This window comes from Panthera onca, chromosome A1 (assembly GCF_046562875.1).
Source record: "Panthera onca isolate mPanOnc1 chromosome A1, mPanOnc1 haplotype 2, whole genome shotgun sequence".
Lineage (NCBI taxonomy): Eukaryota > Metazoa > Chordata > Mammalia > Carnivora > Felidae > Panthera > Panthera onca.
The window spans coordinates 221,960,662-221,988,514 of record NC_138339.1 but is presented as its reverse complement, the minus strand read 5'-3'; the positions used below and the strand labels follow the sequence as shown (position 1 = coordinate 221,988,514).

General features: G+C 44.8%; 1 protein-coding gene across 1 annotated transcript in view; it reads right to left on the bottom strand.

Moving 5' to 3' along the window:
- Window positions 1–9,104: 9,104 nt before the first annotated feature.
- The window catches only part of FOXO1 (forkhead box O1), a 94,663-nt gene continuing 75,914 nt past the window's right edge, over window positions 9,105–27,853 (bottom strand). The window contains exons 2-3 of the mRNA XM_060637283.3: window positions 12,874–14,229; window positions 9,105–12,407 (exon numbers count right to left, since the gene is read on the bottom strand). Coding sequence (XP_060493266.1) covers window positions 12,892–14,229 — 1,338 coding nt within the window. The 3' untranslated portion in view covers window positions 9,105–12,407; window positions 12,874–12,891. The remainder of the gene's footprint in view (window positions 12,408–12,873; window positions 14,230–27,853) is intronic.

Here is a 27,853-nt window from a genome sequence, read left to right as displayed (position 1 = left end):
GCCATGAGTTGATCATTGTTCAACCCAGGTGATGCATACGCGGAGGACCATTGTACTTTTTATTCTCTCTGCTTTTGTTTACGTTGGAAATTTTCCATGACAAAGCGGGGGGGGGGGGGAGTGAGGGACAGAGGGAAAGAGAGGTGAAGGGAGGGAGGGTCCAACACCAAGATCTGTGTCAACAGTCCTGAGGACATCTCTGAACACCAACTTGGCTCAATCACACGTATTGCTTGTGATGACCCTGCCTCATCAGAAAAGGTCAAATGGAACTGGATAGGTTCTTTTTGCAACAGGAGATTTATGTCCTACTTTTGGGGACACTCTTCAAACAAACTAGAAAAAGTCCAGGCAGCCATAGGGGCGGCAGCTTCCAGTGATCCGGAATGTTCCCTTGTATGGAACAGAGCTCAGCCTGAGGACACCACCCAAATGAAGTTGTCAGTGCATCATCATGATGGGGTGTCTGACCCTGCCCCAGGGCTGCTCACACTGTGGCCCTTGCTCCTCACCAGGGCTTTGGAAGAGAGGCTCCCTACCCTGGAGCTGCAGCAGACCCAGCCCAGGAACAAGGAGCTGCTGGCCCAGCCTGGGCCACAGTGGTCTGTACGGTAAGCTCATCTTAGCCACACCAACTGGGTCCAGCTTACGTTCCTTCAGAGATTTTGCAAGATGAGCTGTTTCTCTCCTACAGCTATATATATATATATTTTTTTTTTAATTTTTTTAAAGCCTCATTTTCTTTTTTTTTTTTTAATTTTTTTTTCAACGTTTTTTATTTATTTTTGGGACAGAGAAAGAGACAGAGCATGAACGGGGGAGGGGCAGAGAGAGAGGGAGACACAGAATCGGAAACAGGCTCGAGGCTCCGAGCCATCAGCCCAGAGCCTGACACGGGGCTCGAACTCACGGACCGCGAGATCGTGACCTGAAAGCCTCATTTTCAATGGAAAACAGATCCTTCACGGACTAGGTTATTTTCCTCAGACCTGGAAGCATTTAGCTCAACATGCAGTCACTCTGGATCAAATCGGCTGTGTCTCCAGGTCTGTCTCTTGGTTCAAGCTGCTTGAATCAAGCCGCTCTACAGCGTTACTCAGGGATAGAGCCTCATGCTGGTGAGAAGCCGAACCAGGCCTTGACTCGTAAACACTAGAGGACAGGGGCCAGTCTGGTCAACCCATTTACCCAGCACTCACCACAGGTTAGGCAGATAATAAAACCTTTGATGGATGATGGACATTTTAGTTTCAGGGTCTGTTATCAGCTCAGTATTTTTCTGATCCAAGTAGCCTATTTTAAAGAATACTTCCTGACGTCTTTCTGGTAAAGTCAACCTGATTCCGCAGCTGAAGACAGTAGGAGACTTTGAGCCTCATGAGGGTGGCTGACGGGTCTGTCCCTGTCCCGTTCACCACACAGGGCTTCCCTAGCACTCTACAGAGGGCCTGAGACATGGGATATAACTAATTTTATCGGATGGAAAATGAATGAATACCAATAATACCAATGAATATTACAGCAACTTCATAGACTGGTGGTGGTTCCCAAACATCACTGTTCATAAACATCACCTGGAATAGTTAAAATGCAGATTTCTCGGCCATCACACCCCCACTACAGATTCTGAGCCCACGGTTCTGGGAAAGAGCCCCAGAAGTGGCACTTCTCCAAATCTTTCCAAATAATCCTGCTGCCCACAGTCAGTAGCTCCCCCTCTCAGTAATGCTGTGTCTCACATCGGCAGGTTTCCTCAGGGTCTCCACTAACAAAACTCCCCTACCAGGGGGACATTTTCCCCTAGTCCAGGCTCCATATACAGTGGGTTTGCTCTGGTTTTAAAAAATTTTTTTAGATTATTTTTATTGTTTCTATTTATTTTTAAGTTTATTTATTTATTTTGAGAGAGAGAGAGAGAGAGAGAGAGAGAGAGGATCCCAAGCAGGCTCTGCACCGTCAGTACAGGTCCCAAGGTGGGGCTCGAACCCACGAACTGTCAGATCATGACCTGAGCTGAAGTCGGAGGCTTAACCGACTGAGCTGCCCAGGTACCCCATTTTTATTTTTATTTGTAATCTCTACTCCCCATGTGGGGCTCAGACTCACAACCCCGAGATCAAGAATAGCATACTCCACTGACTGAGCCAGCCAGGTGCCCCTCTGCTCTTTTTAATTCAAAGGGAAGCAAAGGAACCTACATTGGCAGATGCTGGGGATCCTCGGATGGAAGGTACTACAAATGCTAAGTGCTACTAAGCTCACAAAACCTTCTGAAAACAAGCCTTTCCTAATAACCCATCCACTTTTCTTAATTATAGTTTTTCTTCCACAAGTCTTAGAAATGTCCTGGAAACACACACACAAACACACACACACACACACACACACACACACACACACATTGGCTCAGTTCGCAGAGAAATACTCAATTCCAACGCTTTCTTTGTGCCAGTCAATGACTAGCACTGCTACGTTCAAACATTTCATATTTGGGACTTCTTTTCTCTGGAATCTCAAAGATGACAGAAGACCTCCCCCTGTCACTCACGTTGGCAAGCTCACCCTCCAGTGGCACACCGGCAGCTCCCTTCCCAAGCAGGGACAATTAAGACAAAGGCATGCTTCATTTCAAGACGTTTAGGTCAACCAGCATCTTTGGGACCCATAGCTGATCCAAACTTCTTTCTGCTGTCAACTATATTAAGAAATTCTAACCCTGGAGGGAGTATTATTGTCCATAATAAAGACCGAATTTTCATTCACTCAATTCAGATCCGTTTCTCCGACACTCAGATCCAGGAGGGGGAAGATGGCTGGGTGTTGAGCCAACTCTTTCAGCAAAGGAAGGTAACTCAGACTCCAAAAGTATTACACAACAGAATGCCCAGTCCTGGAAACATTCCGAAGCCTTTTTTTAGTTACCCAGAAATGACAAAGGAAATTATTTACTCCAGGAAGGTTTGCAGATTGGTGTGGCTGCAAGATCCAAGAATGCATTTTTCTTATGTCTTCCTCCCTAGCCCTACTCTTGCCAGTGACCAAGTGACAGCAGAATTATTGCTCGTCATCTATTTTTTTAATCATGTGATTTTCTCACAAGAGACAAGGACAATTGTTGTTTCCAAAAAAAAAAAGGCACATGATGGTTACATGAGATTCCATACAGCTGTTAAATGCTTCCAGCCTGTCCTATTCAGGGTTTTGAAAATTATTCATGCTTTTAATGGAATATCAATTATTTAAGACAGAAAAAAAAGAAGTCAGAAGGGAAATGGAACCTTAAAGAGAACACTAATTAAAAGTATAGCACATAGGGCTTGAAGCATTTTGAGATCTCCTAAGATACATTTACAGGGAAAAATGACATTTTCTATTCAGGGTATGTTTTAGCCCAACTTCACCAGGATTTCTAAACAAAATTGCCTGACTTCAGGAAATGTCTCCCTTTTACCAAGTCATTGTTTCGGTGTGGTGAACTGAAGTGGGAGAAACTTTTTGTCTTGTAAGGGAGAAAAGTACCTTCCTTTCAAAATATTTTGTTTGAAAAATATCTGAAGAGGTCCAATTAATTTCAACATGATATTCTTTGAACTGGCATCACGTTCTCAATGGCAATTTTGGAGGTGGGTGGTAAACGGAACTGGATCTGTCTCCTGAGCCCAGAGAAAAGCTATATGGAAAGGCAAGGTCTTGCAGCTGCAGGGACTGCTAGCCGTGAGGAAAACCAATCATCTCTTACAGGCATTTCGTCATCGGTCATAGCCCGTCTCTCGCCTTTGAGCTTCCCTTGGTTGAAGAAAGCAAATAGCACCTCCAGACTTGTCAAAATACCTTGGACTTCTGGGTCTGCTTTTAATTTGTTGGAATGTTGGCAGACGCAGACTGGCTCATGAAAGAACGCCTTTGGCTGTGTCCAGTGGTCAAGTGCGCAGGCCAGTTGCTTTAGGCTCACTGGGAGCTTGGTGATGGCCCAAGTCAGTCAGGCCTGGCGCTGAACTTGTCGGTAGCATGGCTACAGGCCTGCCTCAGGAGGACTACTGAGGATTATTATTACTCAGCTAGAGCTCAACACAGCCACATGTGTGTATTGGGGAAAGGAGCCCTGAAACTCAGCTAGCCCACCTGTTCAAGTCACTCCTCTGAGAGGAGAGGGTGGGGAGGGCTTGAAGGGTAGGGAAGGGAAGGCTTTGAGCTGTACCTTGGTTAATAAGGAAAGGAAAAAGACATTCCCGATAAACAAACCTTCCAGCAGGTGAAAAGGCTGGTGGAGAAAGGCAGGAGAAGGAAAGAAAGGCTGGGAAGGACCTTACATGCTTGAGATTAAACTATGACCTTCTGGCCCAAGGAAGCCTCTCCCGGGGGCAGGGCCCCTGAGGGCTCTCACCCACAGGGGTCTCTTGGCACATCCATTGTGAAGTGAGAGCTCCAGGAAGTAAAAACCAAGCAGCGGTTATTCACTGGTGGAGTGAACATACAATCAACTGCCCAAACCTGAACCCTTCGGAGTGGTAAGAGCAGCACTAACAATTACTCTGGGCACAAGTTGCCCAAGCCTGTCTTGGGCAAACCAGAATGTTTGGTCACCCCAATTTCGCGAGCTCTGTGTGCCAGGCGTGGTGATGGGGTCTTCACTCGGGCCGTTGAATTTCCCCCACTCATTCCAGTAAGTAGACCCCTGGGTGACAACCCTTGAGGGGTCTCAAACCAGAACGGGAATGCTTCTGCCTTCCACTTCCAGCTCCAGAATCTTTTTCTTCCAAGTTTAAAAACCCTCTTTTGATGCTTGGGGCATCTAGCCACTCTATCGTGTACCTTCCCAGCCACTGATCCAGCTGTTACCTGCCTCCCGTTTTCTCCCCAAAGTTACATGCTTTGGCCCTTGAATTGGAGACTGCCACTGCACCCAGGTCCTGCTGCTGCCCCTCTCGTTGGCTCGGAGTCTAATGTGCACGCCCCACACGACCACCAGGCCTTATCTCCCCTGACCTCTTCCACTGCTGGGGCCGGTACCTCACTGCCACTCAGTCACCCACTGTGCTGACCACACCCTGGGCCTCACCACAACTTCCTGTTCTCCGTCTCCCCTATTCCCATTCTACCCGTTTGTTCTAGGTCACCCGAACCTCCGGTCCTCTGGTGCCTTTATGACACTGTCAGTGGTGTGCTGGTCAATATTTAACCCGCTCTTTGGAGAAGTTAATATATGCCTGGATAGACGTAAGTTTATGATGAATTTACCACCATGAAGGATGTGTAGCATTCAATTTACACATAATAAAATATACCATCCTCTCTACTGTAAGTTCTATCAGGCCGATTCTCGCAAAATGCTTTCATTGGCTGTTGCCAAACTCTTTTACTTGGAGCCAACATATCGTGGCGACTCGGCCGGGATTCGATGAATGGACTTCCATCCCGGTCGACTCCTTTCTCAATAAGTTTATTTTCTCAGCAAATTTCACTGATATGACTTACCGTGAAACCTTTTCTCGCCCTCATTCAAATTATATTCATTAAACTGAAACTGTGTTCAGCTTCAGCAGAGCAGTAGCAGGCCACTAAACAATAATCCCACCAGACAGAGACAGGTAACATAAATACCTCAAGGGCAGATGAGAGTACACTGTCGTACATTAGGACAAAAGTCGTTAGTGGTGAGTTCTGAGCATTTACTACCTTTTTCTCAATATGAATCAATAGTAAGTTTATCTAATCTGATTGTGAACAATGGTGGTATTTAAAATCGGCTCTCAAACTTCTGGCAAATTTAACCATCAATTCTCATGAACCAGATCAGACTCCTGCACATCACTGTGGCCTCCTCAACATCAGGCTTCTCCTGTCTGCCCTTCTCCCTAGCACACAAAAGCATGGCCTAAAAGGGGCACATGGCGTTGGGGGCCTCCACAGTCTACTAGGAGCACACGACCAGGGTGAGGTCAAGAAGCCTAAAATGTCTTTAAATTTTCTCAGTATGGGTCCATGGAGAACTTCGTGGGAAACCATGATCACAGGTAGTTTGTACTGGCCACATTATAGGTTTACAACCTACTAAGCACTTCTGGAGTTACCAAGAAAAGAAAAAGTACGGGTCTGGCCAACTGTCCACACTCCCCTGCTGAAGAGATAGAAGAGTGCAAATAAAAATGCAGAGAGAGGATGGAAATGAACCCAGTGGCTCTCCCACTCATCCTGCAGGAAATGCTGACTGTCCAGAAGCCCCATTAAGGAAACAAATCCCCAAAGCCTACTATTACCTACACTGACACCAACTCACATGTACAAGGTCTTTCTCCCGGACACAGGAAGCCATCTGCAGACATTACCTCATCCTCTAATCCTCGCATCAAACCTGGAAGGCAGGTGGCAGAAGGTATCCTCAACTTTCCTTATCTACAGGCCAATCGCTGCCCACACATCAGAGCAGGTCGCATTCTGCAGGCGTAAGTGTCCTGAAACCAGCACAAACCAAGCAACGGGCACTTCTGCTCATGTTCTGCAACCAGGCACTGAAAGGCAGAATGGACCTCCTGTCTATCCCAATACATCAGAGGGAAAGAAAACTTGGGTTTAAAATGAGCCACCGTGAGCTCGATTCTAAGCAGCGATCTCAACTGAGGTCATCCCTGTGGGGCAGCCATTTCCCTACGGTTACAGTCCCAAGAATGTTTGCAGAAACTCTAGCAGTACAAAAACCCAACACGGCTCCCAGGCTACCATCTGCCACTTTGAAGTTTCATGGCAATTCTGAAAAGTTGTTCACGGAGGGAATGAGACAGAAAGAATGAGTGACTTAGCCCTCACAAAGCTGCCCTCTCTCTTCCTGGAGGTAAATCCCTGCTTTCCACCAGTGGTTTCCAGTGCAAACTTCTTGCACTTTTCGAAGACACCAACGCGGTAAAGGTACTGATGCCAAGAAATTGCATTTAGCCTTTTGAGTCCATGGGAGACTGGGAGGCAGGGGTAGGGGAGCGGATACTTTCCTGCCACCAGTCAAGCTGAGAAAAGTTGGCCCTGATCTCCTTTCCTTCCTTCTTCCTGTAACAGCCACATGCTCTCAGCGTGGCGCTTCCCCCTCTCACAGCCATACTGCTAAAGCCAGGCGTCCGCATAAGAAAGCCTCCTCCCCCAGCCACCTGCAGTAACGAAAGTTCTCTTGAACTTCTGGATGTCCGTGCCACTCTGTAGGTTCCTCTAGTCAAAGCATCCAGACACCTTCGGCTCACACCTCAGCTGTCCCCATTTCACATCTGGTTTCCTGATCCATCACCTGCTACCAAGGAGACTCCTTGGCCTTCTTACACTCCCACCAGCTTACATACCTCCCCCCCTTTCCATTCCACAGAAATGTCACTCGTTTTCCAGTTTAAGTAACCGGAGAACATCCTCGAGTCTGTGTACAGAAGTTATCACCAGTGTCATTTTTACACCAATAATGAAATAGCAAAATCGGCCTGCGGACACCTAGGACTACACCCCCTTTTAGAGGTCATGGCCCAACCCAGCTGCAGGTTCACGGGCCTGTAATGAGCGCTAACAGATGATAAAAAGTTCAACGTGTATGCGATGGCGTCTAACTCAGAGACTGCCACTTAGTGCAGATACATCTCTGAGAGCAGTACTCCACCCACCTAACCACACCAACCAGTGTGCGTTTAACCAGCACCTGTTAGGGGTCTGCTCAAACATGAAGAAACGGGAGCCGGGGCAGAGTCCCTCAGTGTGGCAGGCTCGGTGGCCAAGAAACAATCCTAGGTACACATCCCGATTCTAGTGTCGGCGGCCTGGTCACAGCGAGGACCTGTATGCCACCAAAGAAGTTTCTCCCTTGACGTTAAGCACTGAGCTCCAGCCCAGGATTCTGTCTGCGAAATCTTCCTGCTGAGTTGCTTCCTCCTATCAAGTGATGTTAAACCTTGGGAACTGGTCCCGATACGTGACATCAGATATACGATTCTGTGTATGTGTATGGAGGGCTATGAAAGGAGCCTGCCGGCTTGAGCCCTGGTGGTACAATCGGCATTTTTCCGCACGTGGGCTAGGTCAGATTTCAAAGTGATCTGTGCATGAGCCCCAGGGTCTGGGAGAAGATGCCTTTCTTTATCTGCTCTATGCTCTGGGCTATCATGTGTTTTAAAGAAAGGGTTCTATTTGATGGAAGGAAGGGGAAACAAACAAACCCTGAACAGCTAGACTGACCTTCTGGTGTCTAAACAGATAAACATTAGAATAACCTATTTCCTTGTTACTACTCTAACCCATTCATTCACTTGCCTTGTAACTGAGTCAGAAGCAAGGAGACCAGGCTTTTCCTGGTTTGAAAATGTGTTTTGGGGGCGCCTGGGTGGCTCAGTTGGCTGAGCATCCAACTTCGGCTCAGGTCATGATCTCGTGCTTTGTGAGTTCCAGCCCTGTGTCAGACTCGGCTGACAGCTCAGAGCCTGGATGCCTGCTTCGGAATCTGTGACTCCCTCTCTCTCTGCCTTTCTTCTGCTCATGCTGTCTCTCAAAAGATAAATACATGCTAAAAAAAAATTTTTTTAGTGCATTTTAACCATGTTAGTCTAATCCTAGCTCATTCCTCAGGCACTTTCTGAAAAAAAGAAAAGTAAAACATATAAACCTCCAAACTGTGGCCACTTAAAGGAGGACACAGTCCCTCCTCCCCCTTCGGCAAGGTGTGTGAGGTAGGGACACACACGGCCCTGGAAAGCCACTGCTCCCCGCACACCCGCTAGTGCTCAGTGCCCTCCTAACTTGCCCTTCAAGTGTTTTTCCCTTTAGCATGGTCCGTCTGACATGAGATTTAATATGCCTAGGAATTACCGCACAGGATGTCGTCGCAGACATTCCGAAGATGCGGCTCCCGAGTTGTTCCTTATCAGGGATTTTACTTGTTCTTCAACTCTCGGGACTTCACTCTCAGATGGACTGTTTCCTCCCCAACCCACCCCTGCCCCCCAAAGGAAATACCAGATTTGAAGAAACCATGGCACTGTGGCTGACAAGGCTTCACTTAAGGTACACATTAAAAAACAACAACAAAACACTAATAAAGAGCTTATTCTGCACAATTAGGAAAGAAAGACGCCAAACCATTTAAACAGAATTTATGTACATTTATGGCTTTATACAATAATAGCAAAGATTGTTCTTGTGTCTGTAAGTACATCAGCATCATCAGGCACTTCTCAGAGAGTATCGGAACAGGAACGTGGAATCTGTGCTGTTACTGAACTCGAGTAGTGAAATGCGGGGGGGGATGTGACCGCATCCCGACAGGACTCCGGTGGCCACACCTGGCCACACTGCCAGGCCGTGCACACCACCCTCAAGGAGGAGGCCAAGAGTAATGCAAGGCTGTTTTGTTTGCATAAACCACACTGCCTTTTTTTTAATGAACAATTAACTCCCAGACCAAAACCACAAGAGAAACTTCTCATTTAAAAGTCAGTTATAAATTAAGAACTCGTAAGAGCTGAGTGTGAGAGTTTCAAGTAAGTCTGGGGGGAGGGAGGGAGGTGTTGGTAACATATACCCAGCAGTTGAACATGTCCAAATTGTATACCTTTGGAAAACTTTTTTTTTTTTTTTCCATTTCAAGTGTCCTTCTCCTCTTCTCAGTATGCTCCATTGATTTACTGCCCACTGGGATACAACATTTGCTAATTAATTTAGACTTTGTCAGTTTGTCGAAGCGGAACTTTGCAAGTAATACATCTAATTACCTAAATATATTCCATACATCTATATTACGGAAACAATACTTTATATTTAAAATATCAGAATAGCTCTATAATACAATATGCTTTTAATAACAGTACAAACCAGAGGAAATAAATCAAACAAGGCTGCATAGGTGATATCATTTGCACATTTCACAAAGCAATCATGTACAATAACTGATATACTAATTACTCAAGAAAGTCAGTATTCGTACAGAAAAAGTATTACCAGAGGTCACATAATGTTTGTTTTCAAAATAGACAAGGTGCCTTTCACTGGACTTCACTGTACCCCAGAGAGATACTCAAGATTCATGAGAATTTCAACACAAAAATCTGCAGAAAAAAAAAAGAGGTATTTACACAGACTCAGGAGGAAGAAACATCTTTTTAAAAGTTACTCTAGGATGTAATAAGATTTTAAGAGTGATTTCTGCTGGAGTTGCCTCTTTAATGAACAAACAGGGGCTCTGAGGCTCACCATGTGATGGCATAGGAGGAGGAAAGAAGCTGGACACAGTAGAGAACCCAAGTACTCTGGCACCAACAAGTTCTATTACATATGCAGAAGGCACTGCTTAGAGGAACTAGGGTTTCCAAAACCAGACATATTTTGGAGTGGCTAGCAGTAAGGATGGTTGGCCAGGTGGCTGTTTAATGAACTTTCAAGACAGTAGAAGTCACAGTGGGAAGCTTACAACAGAGCTGGCCTCCTATAGGAAATCTTTCAGGAACACTTGTGTTCTCGTTAAACATGTAGGAAAGACCAAGCCAACAGATCGGCAATCCACATGCAAGACAAAGCAAGTGTGATCTGGGCTAAGTACACAGAAAGAAATCAGAGCCTTCTCAAGAAGGCAAGAGGAACATTTTTGTGCACCTGCTCCTTCTATTGTGCTGACTTAGGGCATTCCACAAGACTTGAAAATACTGACGGATGCAAAGCCAATTAACCTAGTCTGTCAGTTACAGGTAATTGCAAAATATTAAAACATAATGATGCAGCATTGTAGTTTAGGTTGCTAAAGGCTAAGGAAATTCTCCAATTCTAACTTACAATAAGAGGTTTTACAATAAATTCAAATATACAACCTATAGCTGGTTTGTCGGCTTTCAAATTAATTGCCCCAATTTTTAAACAAGCTCTAGTCCATTTGGTAGCCATCTGCACTCAGGGACACAAAGCATTCTGCAAATCACTGAAGTCCTATTTTAAATTTTCCTCCTTCCACCTAAATTTCCACAGTGTGCTAAGTAATCTGCAGGACAGAAGGGAGAGAGGAATGAAGTGTGAGTCTTAACATAATCCTTCAAGGCAGAGCTATCAAACCAACCTCCACCTAGACCAAAATAAGAGCACAGAAATAGGAGGGAAAACATTTGCTGAAGCTCAACTCCAAAAGGTTAAGTTGATCCAAACTCCCAGTTTGAGAGAGGAGCATGGTTTTAGACTCGGGTCTCCCTTTCTGATCTACAAACATCACGAGGCCCCTCAGGAGTCCCTGAAACACCGTGCACTTAGTTCACGGGATAACAGGAGCAGATGGAATTTCTTTAAAACACATACATAAAAGCTTACTAAGTTCTCCTAAACATGAAACGCAAAATGTCCATAACTAACCATCACTCTCCTGCCAGAACAGAGCCAGAAACGTGGAGTATGCAAGTACTAATTACAATGATTTTCAGATTAGTCAGAAACAACACCAAGTAGCATCCCCAAGTGTACAAACCAGTTAAACACGTATAAAATTAGTACTAATCCAGTTAGAAATACAAAATGAAAATTATGGATGCTGCCTCAAATATCTGGGATTCCACAAATTTACAAGCAGACTATGTAACAAAGTAGACTCTAGTTTTAAGAAAACATTACAGTTCAATATCTATTCCAAAAATGTCCCAACGATAACATCAAAAATCATTTATCTGGAAATTAGAACCATTTAAATGTTTGTACAAATTTGCAAATAACAAAATAAACAAACAAAAAAATAGAAAAGACCTGTACAAGGCTGGCATTTAATCTATTTTTTCCCCCGAAGGTGTCTGACAAGTCCATTAATTCAGCAGATTGATAACAGGCTATTGGTTCTCATGTGAAGTGGCCATGTGAACAGGCCCAAAGCTGTCCCTTGGAGGCGCAGGATGGAGAGCTTGGTTCTCTGTGGTTCGTCTGTTCAGCAGAACACGGGTGGTACAAACAAAAGTTTAACTTATCAAAGACATGAGACCATCACAGTATTACAAAAAGAGTATAAACTTTCCTTGGACCAAATGGATATTTTTTAAAAAACAACAACAACAACAACAACAACAACAAAAACACACACAAATACAGTTCTGTCGCTACTGCTTATGTACAAAACTTGAAAGCACACCAGGATCTGAATGTCTTTTCTGCAATTATATGGTGTAGTGAGTTTGGCACTTCATTGTAATGAAATTTCCAATGGCACAGTCCTTATCTACAGCGGCACATAACCTGCAAACATCGGGCAAACATCCTGTACAGGAAAAGTGTCTTCGCTGCCAAGTCTGACGAAAGGAAAAAAGAAATTCGTTTTTTGTTTGTTTTTTTTTTTTTTAATCAAGAAAACGAAAAGGAGGGGTGAAGGACATCTTTGGACTGCTTCTCTCAGTTCCTGCTGTCAGACAGTCTGAAGTACTTTTAAGTGTAGCCTAGAAAAAACACACAATGAAAATACAGCCGAATTAAAATCAATTCGATTTAACGTATTAGAGTGACAGACATACTTGGGGGGGGGCGGGGGGGAGCCAGAGCTTTCTCAAACAGCTCTGAAATCTTTCAATGGGAAAAATTCCACTTATAAAAAAAACCTGCAGCATTTGATTTGTATCAAACGTATTCATTTATTGAAGAGTTACTAAAAAGATGCAGCCATCTAACTGTCAAAAGAAATCTTTAAAGCAGTCAGAGGAAAATTCCTTATGCTTAAGCTCAAAGAAAAAAAAATTATAAGCTGCAAAAAGGGCAAAGAAAGAATGATAAAAGATGCCTCTCTGCAAGGAACAGCCAGCTGACATCAGGAAAAGTCCCAACCATGGAAGATATGTGGCAAGTTACCGTGTTCCTCTCTTTTAAGTCCTGGCTTCAGAAGGTCTTTTGACACGGGGGTGATCTTACCTGTTCACTAACTCACTCTTAGCCTGACACCCAGCTATGTGTCGTCGTCTTGACGCTGTGCGGGAAGCTTTGGTTGGGCAACACATTGTCAAAGTTAAAATCCAACGTATCTCCATCCATAAGGTCGTTCCGAATGATGGACTCCATGTCGCAGTCCAAGCGCTCAATCAACATGCCATCCAAGTCACTTGGGAGCTTCTCCTGGTGGAGAAGGCCCATCCTGCCATAGCCATTGCAGCTGCTCACCGAGGAGTAGGCCCCCAGCGCGTTCATCTGCATGGTGTGGGACAGAGGCACTTGTAAAGCTGTCTTCACGGGGGCCAAGCGGTTCATACCCGAGGTGTGGGGCATGGTGTTGACCGCATGGGGCAAGGCACGCCCGTTAACTGCGGATGTTGGCTGGGTATGTCCAGGGTGGGTGTGGGAGCTGGGGTTCATCATTTTGTTATGAGATGCCTGGCTGCCATAGGTTGACATGACCGAATTAGGGCCCATCAACACATTCTGACCGAGGACCCGGCTGTTGGGTTGGGCGATCCCAGGATCAACTGCTGTCATAATGTCATTGTGGGGAGGAGAGTCAGAAGTAAGCAACTCCTTCAAGAGTCCTGGTGCACAGTTATACTGATTCATACCTCCATAGCTCGATTTGTTGTCCTGAAGTGTTTGCATAGGCATCTGGGGCAAAGGGCTCATGCTGGACTGGCCATATGTGTATTTTTGGTAGTTTGGGCTGGGCGAATTCAGACTGGTGTTTGGAGGTGCAAATGAGTAGCACGGTGTCTGCTGCATCATGGTGCCAGGTGAAGACTGGGTTGAAACAGTTAATGGCGTTGGTGATGACAGAAGGTTGAGATTATCCAAAAGATTTTCCATATTTTCAGGATTGCTTATCTCAGACAGACTGGGTAGCGTAGAAGCCATCTTTGCAGCAGATGGTGGGTACACCAGAGAATGCACATCCCCATCTCCAAGATCGTCCTGTTCGGTCATAATGGGAGAAAGTCTCCCACTAATAGTACTAGCATTTGAGCTAGTTCGAGGGCGAAATGTACTCCAGTTATCAAAGTCATCATTGCTGTGAGAGCCAGGGCTCGCAGGCCATTTAGAAAACTGAGATCCTGGGCTGTCCCCGGCACCCTCCTGGCCAGACTGCAGGGATGCTTTTTTCTTAGCAGCTCGGCCCCGGCTCTTAGCAAATTTACTGTTGTTGTCCATGGACGCAGCTCTTCTCCGAGGGGATTTGCCACTCTTGCCTCCCTCTGGATTGAGCATCCACCAAGAACTTTTTCCAGTTCCTTCATTCTGCACACGAATGAACTTGCTGTGTAGGGACAGATTATGGCGAATTGAATTCTGTAAAGCAAAACATCATGTTAGAAATAAGTACTTCTCCCGTTGGGAGTACTTACTGTTCAGTATAGATATATGTTAATGGAAGACAAGTAAACATCTTTTAAAGTTTGTGTACAGATTTCAACCTATACCATCAGAAGGGTTCTGAACTCCACTATAAAAGAGCTCCAAACCAGTACAAGAGAAATAGTATCTTCTCTTAAAAACAGGCATCTGTAGGAGTGCCTGAGTGGCTCAATCGGATGAGCATCCGACTCTTGATTCAGGCTCAGGTCACCATCTCACGGTTCAGGAGATCAAGCCCCACGTTAGGACCCACGTCCAGCTCCATGCTGGGCTCCGAACTGGGCATGGAGCCTGCTTCAGATTCTTCTCTCTCCTTCTGCCCCTCCCCCGCTCACGCTCTCAAAACAAACCAAAACAAACCCAGTGTCTGTATCTTAATGTAATGAGGGGACAAAATTAAATAAGCATTATTATAGACACCTTCTTTTATATAGCTGTATTTTACAGGAAATCACAGGAACTCACTTTAAAACCACTTAAATTTTTGCTTAGCTACAATGCTACGTAAATAGCAAAAACCGTTTCCATTCTATCACCCCTAAAACTACTGCCAATTCTCTTCAGATTGAACATATGCCATTTACACAAGTGAGAAGTTTTAGATTACTGGGCCCACGTGATTATGGAAAAGAAAGAAGTGAAGCAGGATATATTCTTAGTCAAGAATTAAAAGCCTGAAAACCAGTAAGACCTAGATTCCTTTCTACCTTTCAAGTCCATTAGGCTAATATAGGTGAATATATGGCAAACAGGGTCATATTTCTTATTTTAGAAAGTTGAACTGCCAAAAAAGAGAAAATTTAGATCCAAGTGCTGTTCACCAACCCCTCCTCCCACAAATAACCAGCAGTATGTGCCAACTAACTCCAGGTCACTGCATCGGAGGGAGGTCCTGCTCTATCCAAAAAGACACGGGGAGAGGGGTGGTAATACAAAGAGCTCCAGGCTTCAGTCGCTCAGTACAGTTGTTCCACAACTAAATTGTGCCATGTGTATTTCTAACACAATTAGTAAAGAAAATCAACTTAACTTTGGGAAACTGCTTGGCCCCTAGGTGCCTTAAGTTTCCTTATCTATAAAACAGAGATAAATAATAGACCCATTTAGGGCTATTAGAGGGAGACAGAGTTTATAAAATGTTCAGTGGTGCCTGGCACATGGCAAGCAGTTACCAAGAAGTAGGGCCTAGATCCCAACTTTGAGGGCACGAGGATATTGCCATTTTGAGCCCTGCTCCCCTCCTCCTACCTCCTATTCACTGGGGTGTGGGCAGGAGCTCAGAGGGATTGCAAACACAAACCCACAACTCCCAATATACAGTGAAGGAGGCCAAAGAGAGTCTCAAGCTCCAGCAGAAGCAGCAAAGCCAGGCTGCAAATAAGGAAGCCCCAATCCAACTCCCCTAATGGACACATGTGGGATCACCAGCATCTGGAGAGCCTCTGGAGACATATGGAAAAGCAAAAATGGGCTCCAAAGGAGGGCCCTTGTCTTGTAGCTTTTTGTTCCCCATCTAGAACAAGGCACACAGCAGACTCCCACTACCTGCTCATTCAGCAGCCTCTGTCATCAGGGCCCTGAGGCCAAGTCCAGGAGCAGGATTCTGGATGTCCTAGACCCCTGGGAACAGGCCCCTGTGCATGTCTCCCAAGCTTCCCCTGGCTTCCTCTGCCAACTGGGGACAAGGCTTAGCAGACTGAGCCCCCTGGACCTCTGGGGCCCCTCACCCTGACCACAAAAAGGCCCTGGCTGGATTTGTGGTCACCCAGGGATGCAGCCACAGTGCCCACATCCTCATGCCATCAACGTGGGATGCAGATGCTCGAGTGCCAATCGGTGCGCCAGAAAAAGCCTTTGCACAGACAAGGCCCGGGCTTCAACACAAACCATGAATTCAGGTTCTTTCTTATTAAAAAAGAGATCACAAACATGCGGGGGGAAAATCTCACTGTCTAAAAGGAGATGCGATAGTCCGAGTTGAGTCAGGCCGGATAGCCAGGGCTGAGAAATCCGTATTTCAAAATGCCCTCTGACCCTCTGTACTACATTCCACCCAAGGATTGCAACAGAGGAGCAACGTGACAAACCCTTCTGCCAGGGCACACAGCGCGGGCGGGTCAGATTCGGCTCTGAATGGGCCTTCCAGGCTAGGTACTGTGCAGGTGTCCAAGTGGATGGCATGAAGGTTTCTTTTGTTCCCTAGACTTTCCTCTTCCTTCCCATCTATTGATCTATCCCCAACTCAAGACAAGCTTTGAGGAGGACTTTAAGTACACACAAGAATCCCTAAAAGAGGCCAAGTACTACATTTTTCTAATGGCCTATTTCATTTCCACAAGATTCTCCAAACCCCACGGAAAGGTCTTAAACACACACCTATGTATGCTCCAAGAACCACAGCCTCATCTCCTGGGCCCACCAACACCAGCAAAGGAGGTTCTAAATCTGTCCTTAAAGAGGCAGGCCTGTCCCTGGGGAGGACCTGGAAAGGGGCTGAGCGCTCTGACCCTGCGACATGTTCTATAGGCTGAAAGTCTGGGCGTTTGCACAATATTCCATCTTGACTATCTTGTTCTTGGAACACAATAGACACATAGATAAGCCACGATGAAATCTCTAGAGGAAAGGAAGCTTGACTCCTGTCCCTGTCACATTTAGTTAATGATAAAGGGGGGAAGATCCTCCTAGATAATGGCTTCCTGGTTGTCTGCACTGGCTGGTGGAGAGGGTGGTGCAGCTCTGTCACACTCATAATTAGATCAGGTCATTTGTAACTGCAATTAGGGGACATTTTTAATGAGACTGCAGAATATGTAATGATGAAATCTTTAAAAAGTTCAAGAAGCGTTCACTAAGCCAGGTGGGACATACACTAACTCACCACTTAGACTTACCCCCGCTCTTCAAGAGGGTGGTGGGGGGAGGGTCCACAGCAATACCCTACTTATCAAAACATCATGCTCCATATTTTTCTAAGAGGACATTTCAGGTCACTCTTTGAGTAACAGAGCTGTCTTCTAACTTTGCCAACAATTAAAAAAAATTTTTTTTCCAAACAGGAAAAGGTTTGCTGTGCAGGGCTTGTTACAAAAATTCCTGTTTTTCATACAGCCAGCAGGGCTATGATAGGGAGCGGGGGCGGGGTGAATAGGTAAATCCTGCAAAAATATGTGTTGCTATTAAGGGTATTATGTCTGCAGACCCCTGCGGGACACAGCCACGGCCGGAGGAAACTGTGGTTCTCCCGCAAACTCTTCGACTGTCAGTGCTTGGAGATACTCAGTTTTTTGACTACAAACAGAATATTACCTGAGAAGTAAGGCAGGTTGTGAAGACAGAAAACTCATACACTGCAAGCTACTTAGCCAAATCGCAAGCTGCTATGCCATTAGACTCCGCCCACCCCCCCCCCCCCCCCCCAACCAAGGACACATGAGCAAATTTCCTCTCCAGCAGCTGTATTTCTCTGCAGCCTGGGCTCTTTACTAATGCTGAGCTGGATTTCCTCTCACATACCCTCCCCACAACCTGCCCCCCCAAGCAGGGCGGCACGTTCTTCTTGGGAAGCCTGACCTGACCCAGGACATTTGGGCGGGTCGCGTCGGGGGCAGAAGGAGCTGCACAAGGTATGTGCTTGCTTGTTCAGCCTGCCTCTAAGTCCCAGGTGCTCTATTTCAGGAGTTCTATGGATTCCAAGCTCCTTAAAGAGCAAGGGCGGAAGTCCGGTTTTATTTCCTAATCTTGAAGCCCCTAGAAGAGTTCTGTGTACACGCATGCACACACACGCACACACACACAAAGATGATGTGCACACAAGAAAAAGCCAAGGAATGTTTGTTGACTGACATCCCAAACACACTACAGGGAAGGTGTAATGTCTTACACATCTTTTGGCCGTCTGTTCACATACCAATTCATGCCAAACCACATTTATTGGGACCTAGTTTGTGCTAGGTGCAATGAAAAGACAACAGAAGGAATTAGGCAGAGTCTGCCCTCTAGGTGTTTTATGATTGACCTGGGCCAAGAACAAGTCCACCTAAACAGCGACATGGGACAGAAAATGATGCACAAACCACTGTCCAGGAGCACTGACATTTTCCTATCAAAGGTTGCCATCCCCACCTCCTCCAACTTCTCTCTGAGCTCAAACGTCCCTTCCTTCTGGAACCATCCCATCCTACTGCTAACACAGGACCTTGGTTACTCACCACAATTATGATTCTGCTATGTGTGGTCCCCTGGGGACATGTGTGGCTCCCCACTACACTGTAAGCTGCATGAGCTCAGGACCTGGTCTGTCTTCTTGTACAATGTATCCTCACAGCTCCGTCACCAAGAGGCACTCAAGTATCTGTTAAATGGATTAACAGGTTCTACATTGACAGGGCTGTTGTGGAGATTAAATGAGAGAACACATGTAAAGTGCTTAATCAATATTAGCTGATGTTACTGCTGTTATTATTAGGATAATGGCATCTATAAAATGTTTGTGTTTTAGACACTTATCTGTACGATAACCATCAGTCTAATTTACTATCATACCTTGCACTGTTGCCACTAATAAGGTGTTACATGTTAGGTACTGGAAAAGTAGACCAGCGTTGAGGTAAGACTTAAGATGTTTTCTCTCTGCCCCAGACAGTACCTCAGATGCTGTGAAGAGACGTTAATAATAAAGGAACTCAGATACCAAAGCTGGCCTGTTACTGCCCTTGCCAGTAAGCGTATCAGAATCCTGAAGTCTTCTCAAGGTGCTGCCACGGAGCCTCGCGCGTGGGCACCACACACAGCTGTGGCCTCTCAGCTGTCTGGACTCAGCCAGTGTGCGACAAGGGAAGGAGTGGCAGGTATTACCCGGGCCACAGTCAAGAGACCACAGTCCTGTGTCTCCTTGGGGGGGTGGTTACAAATGAGCCCTGCTGGTCCCCTGCCTCTCTGGCTGGCAGAAGCTAGGCTCTGGGGCTGGCCCCTAGAAACCCTGAGGACACAGGACAGGAACTGCCCCTCCCCAAGAGGCTCCCAGCCCCGCTGTTTAAAGCAATAATCGGAGCGTCGCTGACGCACAAGAAGAAATCTTCACACCTTTCATTTGCTTTAAGTTTTTTATCTCATTTTTAAATCTATATTGGCAAAATGTGTTATATAACACACACAATCTATGGCTGTAGTACAAATGAATAAATGTGACATCAGAAAGGATATGCGATTTTTACAAAAAAACATTTGGAGACCCCTACTCTATTACAGTAGACTTCTAGTCTACTAGAAGCCTGAACAAAGAAAACCAAGGTTGTTGAACTAGTCCTAGGGTCAAGACTAGCAAGCTCTTTGGCCTACCAGACCTGGGCTGAAGAAATGCTCTGATCTGGCCCTGGGTTTGCACCTCTCCTCCCCTACCCCGCCCCGGGCTCCTTCCTGTCCATTTTTCTGTACCCTGGACACTCATCACTCTGAATCCTGCCTTCTGACCTGAGCTGCCAGCTTGGTTCCATCTAGCCTGTCCACTGGTGTGTGTGGAGATCACCACCTTCCGGCCACGGGTCTTGCCATCACTCCATTTTTCTTTCTGCTCGGCAGTTCTAAGACTACTCTGGTCTTTGTCTTTATAACCAAAAATAAAAGAAAACCATCAACTTAGGCTGAGTACATCCTGCTCACGAACCCCGGGCCTTCATACTTTATGTCTGCATTTTACTTCATATACAAACTGCGTTTAATCCATCATCGCATTCCACACTTGAAAGATGCCTACAAGGCAGGGATTACTGGCCTTGTTCTAGACATGGGAAAACTGAGGCTCAGAAAATTAATTGTCCAACTAGGGCTCAGACCAAGGTTTCAGGAGTCTGAATGCAACACTGCTGCCAGCTAAAAAACCACCTCCTTGGCTCCGCCACTGTGAAGAATCGAAGGAACACACTCAAGACTAAGGTTACATGAACGCATCTTGAGGGAGCAGAAATAATTGTTTACAAATACTAGTTTACAAAACGAATTTTCTGCCTCACTGGGTAAAACAGACTGACAAAATATGATTTGCCTTTAATTCTAATGGTGACTCTTTATGGCAGGAAACCATAACAGCTGAAGTGTGAATTTCAGGTATGAACATCGCCCTGGGGAAAGCATGTGTAAGGAGGCTGTGGGGACCCACAAGGAAAATGGAAAGGCCCCAGGGGCCCCTGCAGCCTAGACCTGCCCGTCACCTTGCCACATGGTGGGGGTGAGCAGTAGTCACCAAGTCAAACAAAAAGAACTTCAAACTTAAGACACTGGAACACATGAGTAAATGAATTTGTTGTTCTAGAAATTCTAGAAATTCTTTCAAAATGCTAGACAAACTAGATTTTTCCAAAAGCATTTTATCTCATTTCTGTGAACTCTCTGTCAATGCATGCAATTGTTTTGTAGACTCCCAACATGGACTTTACTCCCTCCTCCTGCTTCCTCTCTTTTACACCATCTCTTCCTGCACTTCTACGAGTGAAAACAAACTAAGGAGAAAGTAGAAATAATCTCTATTCAACAGAGTTCCCATTGGTTGCTAATAAAACAACTTTGCAAAATAATCCATTCTGCTTGCAAACGGAAGGAAAATATGTGACCGTTTGCCAATTGTTCTTTTTACAAGTGATGTCAACAGACGCTATATAGATTCAACTTTTCAAAGTGTTGTAATAGAAGATGTATGGTGAATGACTAGCTTACATGCTTACACAATAGGCCCCAGCAGTGTTCAGCTCTTCTTCCTCAGGCTGATCTCATTTTCCAGAAGCCTGTCCTTCTTGCCTGAACATCAACGACCCCACAGCACACTCTCACCCCCCAGTTTGCAATGAGGACTCGGGCTTCTCCAGTGATCCCAGGGCTGGGAAGAAAAGACTCGCAGCCTCATGAAATGTGCAAACTAGAAGGCACTGGGAAGGTCATCTGGCCCAACACTCCCATTTCCTATTACAGAAAACAGAATTCAGGAAGATTAAAATCCAGATGAGAAACTTATACGAAACTTATACAAGACCTCATTTACAAAAAGCACAAGCACCTGGGGCTCTATTCCTAGAAGAAATATAGAACAAGTATCAAGAGCATGCAGGGTTCCTTCCCTAATCAAACCAATTCTTAGCTATAGATTCACAAATGGCTATCAATACACTCTTAGCTCTAAACAGCTTTCTCTCTGACTCAAATCTTTCCAAAGAAGGAAAATATGACTACGTTAAAGAACCTCCAACAACAAAAAAAGCATATGGGAGATTATGCTCTCATGTAAGACAGTACCAAAAAGATAACTGTAAGAATTCATGAGCACCATGAAAAGTTTAAGCACACGGACAGGCAGAAGCCAAGGTCTGGCTGACTGCAGGGCCACCTTGAGGGAGCACCTTGATCTCACTAGGCCTCAGTCTTGCCATCTGTGAAGCAGTAACTACACAGGACTGTTACATAGGATGGTTAGGAACTGAACAGCATTAACATATATGGGAAGTGCTTAGCACACCCCTGGACACAAAGACGAGGAAATCAAGGCTGGCCTCTTTCTGATAGGAAGCAAAGGGATATATAAACAGGAATTTGAAAGCGATCGTGAATGGTTACAACTTGATTAAAAACCATTCATCACAAACTTCCTGTTTAACAGTCTTCCTCAAGCTGGTTTCCAGGTCCTCACAACTGAGCCTGCAATCCTTCTTTTACAGAAAAATCGTTTTCTCCCCTTGCGAGGATTTTAAATGTAAAAATGTGATTAACTAGTGTGCTCTGTCAGCTTTCTGGACGACCCATGTCAGAACATATGTGGGTCCCTGAGGTTGTTCAAGGAGACAGACCAGCTGACGGATGACAGACTACATGCAGGAGGAAGGACAGTTACAGCAACGCCCCTTCTACATCTCTTCTCACACACCGCTCACTCCCCACTGTTTACTTTGCAGAGAACAAACCCTAAAAGGGGCCTGACGAGGTGAGGGATTTCAAGAATATATTGCAGGACAAAACACTTGGTGAAAAGGTGAGCTCCAAGTGAATGGGACTATGGTCTTAGGAAACCAAGAGGGAAGAGGGAAGCACCCCCAGCCTGAGAGGAGGGGCAGGGAGGAAGCCCTGCAGTGCGGAAAATGACCCCATTGAGATGATGACCCTGGTGAGAATGCGGGACGACGCCTGCCTGATCTTTGATAAGCTCTCACATTAGCCAAAAGCCTAACTAAGTATTTCAGAGTAACAGGTCAGCCAACAACCTCACTGGGGTGTAAGAAAAAATCTCCACGGATAGAGCAGAAAATTTACTTTGATTATATCAGAACTATCCCATGCTTTTATTTCTCAGAAGGTGCTAATCAAAACAACACAGTGCTTCCCCTTGCTGTGTCCTACAGGAAAACCTCATTATCGAAGAAAGCTGTTTTATGAAAGAAAAGGCAAAGCCCCTCAATTTTCAGAACGTGAAAAGGAAAGTCTTTCCAACAGCATTTAATGCCCCATGCTTTTCACACTATCAGAAACTAGGAAGCCCAAAGACAAAACTCCAAAAATTCCAGGTGAGGTTGAAACCTTAGGTACAAGCATCTTTCCCTGTGTTCCAAATCATGGGGTATTGATCTTAATCACTCTCTCTCTCTAACTTCCATAAAAGTTGCTAACACAGGGTGCCTGTGTGGCTCAGCCAGTTAAGCTTCCAACTCTTGATCTCAGTTCAGGTCTTGATCTCACGGTCGTGATTCAGGGTCCTGTGTTGGGCTACTCCGTGCCCAGCTTACTTTAAAAAAAAAAAAAAAGGTGCTAATGTAGACCCCCGTTTAAGTCAAGTCTGGAAAACAGAAACTACCTCCTGCTGTCATACACTTTGGCCTGAGTACATTGCCACAAAAGCCAATAATGCCAACTCTCAAATGAGTGTCATCAACTCTGGCTAATTAGGTCCCAGTGGTGGATATAGACAGACTAAATTTCATTTAGCTAGATCTCTCTTAAATGTGTGGGGGTTTTTGTTTTTGTTTTGTTTTTTAAGGCTAGCTAAGGATTTCAAAGTGGAGTTTGTGTCTCCTGGGATTAATTTAGTTTCCGTGCAGCATGCGGGCATCCCTATCGATCCTTTAACCCACACCCCCCCCCCCCCAACCCCGGGAGGCATAAAGACCGCACACGGCCAAGTCCCAGGCAGAGAACTTCAACACCCCATCCTGACCATCTGGTGGCCTGAAAGAGCCCATCCTTTCTGAAACTTCTATTTCATTAACTGCTCAGAATATGGACTGTCTCAGACACAGAAGGCCACACCACAGCATAGTATTAAGAGGAAACCCATTTGTTGCCAAAGTGCTCCTGCTGTTTCCTAATGAAAATCTGTGTCTATTTTATAGGCCATTTTTCTCATCTTCAGCGGCTCTACAAATGCACTGCTTTACAACCAATTAATTAACTAGCTCTGTATCTGGCTACCAGAAGAATAACTACTGGTGAACTGGGCTACCAGAGTATGGCAAAACAAAGTAGAAACCAAAAACGAAAGAACACTTGAGGATTTATCTTCTTCTAATGAATAACTCAAATTAGGCATCAAAATGAAACACAGCGTGTAACAATTTGATCGATGTTCAAGTTTTCTAAAGTTATTAAAGGACTAGAGTAAATTTTGAAGTATTTTGTGATGAGCCCTTTAACCCACTCATATTAGGTGAATGTTTATTCAAGGTATGAGCTGGGGTGGCTCACTTGGTTAAGCAGCCGACTCTCAGTTTCACCTCAGGTCATGATCTCACGGTTCGTGAGTTCAAGACCCGCAATGGGCTCTGTGCTGACAGTACAGAGCCTGCCTGGGACTCACACTCTCTCTTTCTCTCAAAATAAATCAGCTTTAAAAACCAACAAAACAACAAAAAAACAAAAACAGGGCATGTACCCCAACTGTTTACAAGAGCCAATGAAAAACTCTATGAATTGAACATAAATTCAAAGGCAAGCACACCTGAAACTTTGAGAGATTAAAATCTCTGGGATAATATCCCATCCATAGAATGTACTATACAGAATTGGTTTTTGCCCTAAATATGTTCACTATCTGAAAATCTAGGGGAAAATGAATCTACTGAATGCATAATCTATTTACCAAGAAATGCTACCCTTAGTAAACAGAATTAAGAAGTATGAAGTCAAAGAGGGTTGGGGTTTTTTTGTTTTGTTTTGTTTTGTTTTTTGGAACTCAAATGTAACAAATCCAGATTATGAGAAGAATGGAAAGAAACTGCAAAAATATGATATTCTGAATTATATATCACGTGCAATGTAAAGTTTTCTTAGTTATATAGAATCCTGAAACTAGCTTGCTTGCCGAATACTCTGGCTAATCAGCAACGATTTGTGACTGCTGAGCATGTGTTCTTTTTTGTTTAGGGGCCAGCTCACAAAAATTCTTGTCCCAAATCAAACAGCTACTAAAAAATCACTGGTCGACCTAATACTAGCAAAATCATTTGGGCCCATTTGCTCCATGGTAAAGCAAAACCCCCCCAGCCATGGGAGGCAGGGGCCAAGCCAGGGCTGTTTCCAAGCATCCTGCAGACATCGGGATCCAATTCAGCAAGCAGACCACAGAGACAGTAGGTGTGTCCGCTGGATAATGGCCCTACTCTCTGCACCTTCCTTCCAAACAACTGAGGCTCCTTCAGCACCATCAGGTGCCCACATCAACAGCGCAGGGTCTCCAAAAGAACCCCAAACGCATGTTTCAGAAATGCAGCTTTTGTGGTTACCTAAAGGCCTACAAACATCATAGCCTTCAAAGCCTTCCACAACGTGTCCACCCTAAAACCACACCTGCCCACCAGCACAGATCCTGTGTCCTAACACGAGGCTACACCTGACATCTCAAACAGCATCTGCACACAGGGCTCTCCAGACAATATGGCGCTGTGCTTAGTTGTAAAAACCGCTTTCCTCCCCTGTGTAAGCGCCCACGCTGTGAGCAACAGCCCCTGCAAAGTCTCACCCCTGCTCACCCCTGCACAGTCACGGACACTCCACCAGAAGTAAGCACACTTAGTATGTGATACCCACAGGATTTGCAACCTCAGTCAGGCCTCAGGTGGAGATGAAGGCCAGCCCCGGGGGAAAGTGCTTCGCCAAGACTATTCCTGGGCTCAGGGGATGCTGGAAGGCTCCAACTAGAGTCTGTCCTGGAAGCAGATTTAGACGACCTGAGGACAGCCTGCTAAGTATCCTTTGTGTTTCACAGTTTTTGAGCTCAGCCACAGGGCTAGGCAGGTTCTTATTCCAGAGAGAAGAGACAAAGTCAGGCAAGACAAAAAAGAAGGGTGCCCCAACCACCTGGGGATCCTCACTTGAGCAATTAGCAAACCTTACCATCTGGAAAGTTCTCCTTGCATTGAACTTTTTACTCTAATGCTGCAGCTTGAACTCATGTCCTCTTTGGAAACATGAACAACACTGCAGCCAAGAATTAAAAGTACAAGACTGTGTTTATAAATCCCCAAAGACAAAAACCTCACCGCTACTTTTAGTAGTTATAAATATCATTTCTACGAAGGCATTATCTTTGAAAATGCACTTATTACACATAATATCCATTTCTTGTTTGGGGCTGAGAAAGCAAAGGGAGAATTCTGTACAGTTAGCTCTATCTTAAATACTTAGAGGGAGACCAGTGAAGAAAAAAAATGAATAAATGAAGCATTTCTTAGGATGATTCAAACCTGAGAACTTCTCATCTGAACCCAAAGTTGGTGGTACCTTAACCTCCTCTTTGGAACTTCAATGTTCATTGTTCTCAGTGTTATCACACTTTGAATTTCCTCCAAAAGGGGACTGTGAATAACAACTATTGTGACTGAAATCTTGCACACAGTACAAATGTTTTGTATCTCTTCCAAGCTACTGCATTCAAGGATACTTTGAACCACAGCTAGGAATTCCACCATGATGTATGTATTTAGTATATTCAGGGATGCCCTTTTCTCCACCTTCTTTAAAAAGTATGCATTTGCCAACAGAGTTCAGAATTAAGGGTCTTCCCAGAGGGCAGGTCCTGTATTCAGGTTCAATTTAGGTCACTTACTCCCACAGGTCAATCAGACAAGTCAGATGATGTCCTGGTGCCTCACCACCATATAACGCAAAGGGGCACGATGCAGACCAAACGGGAACATGTTTGGAAACCACACAGAGTACCCAAACTGTAAAAGATGCTACCAGTTTGAAGCATATTAGAGAATTTTTCTGTAAATTCTTGATATTCTACAACAAAGGTAATCAGTTTCTCTAGAAATTATCATCCCTGCTATCACAGATACTTAACTACATGCAGGGACGTCAGCCTAACAGACCACTTCAGCATTTCTCCAAGGCCATTTCCAATGGCAGTCTCCTTGGTATTAATTTATTTTTTATTACTGAGAAAAGTAATGTAGTCATATTCTGACAACCTAGTTAAGACTATAATAGCTTAGAATTGTTACTGGTTGAACAAAGTTTAAAACAATCATTCTTTAGTGCAATCCTACCCCCAGAAGGTTAAGTTTTGCATTTCAACCATTTCTAAAGCCACAATATATTTCTATTAAACAATTCATGAAGACAGACACCAATATATTGGATAACCATTTTAGTCCTTAAAGTAGCTATAAATTAAGCTAGAGTAGCATACAATTTTAGAACAAAACATTTTCTTTTTTCAGTTTTCTACGCTGGGTTATTTATTGATTTATTTACGCATACATACATACCTACATACATACACACACGTGACTGTTGCAAAAGGACCACAGGGTGAATGGGGGCTGGAATAGAAGGTGCTGAGTCACCTTTTAGTCACCAAGGAGCCTGCATTGCATCCTACATGCAACATACAGGAGAGCAAAGAAGATCAGAAAAAAGGACTATGTGGAACCTGGAGGAAAGTGCCAACCCATCTTCCCACAAGATGGTGGAAGAGAAGGAGAGTCTGTGTCCTGCTTGAAAAGCAGAGATTTTTTCACCTACCCAAAAATTTAAGTGGGTGTGGGTGTATTTTACCGTGCACATAAATTTTTGTTGATGAACAAAAGCATCTCCAGGAGGTGCTGTTTGGCACGGTTCTTCCCCACCCTGAGAGGTGCCTGCGGTTCTGCCCTCTAACAGGGCTCTGCTGCAGCTTGTGCGGAGCCTGGTGTGCGGGAACAGCCTCTCACAAGTGTCATCTTCAGGACCGGATTGATGTCTCTGAACATGATCACCGAAGCAGCTGTTTAGCTTCTGTCTCATGACTTGAATGCTACTTGGTTGTTTTGGAACTCATGGCATAATCTCAGATTTTCTCATAGTCACAGGAGGGCAGGATCCTGGGGCAGGGACCATTTGTTTTGAAAACGAATTTTTAAATTCTCCCTTCGTGAAGCCTGGTGTGTTTTCATACTTTTATCCCTCGTTCACGACATTCAGCATACAAATTCAGTTCTCGCTTTTTGAAAGGTTTATTTTTGTTTCTTAGGTCATTGTCTGGGCTTGACCATAACATCTTTCAGGTTGTTTTGAACAGCTAAAGGGAAATTAAAGGAAATAA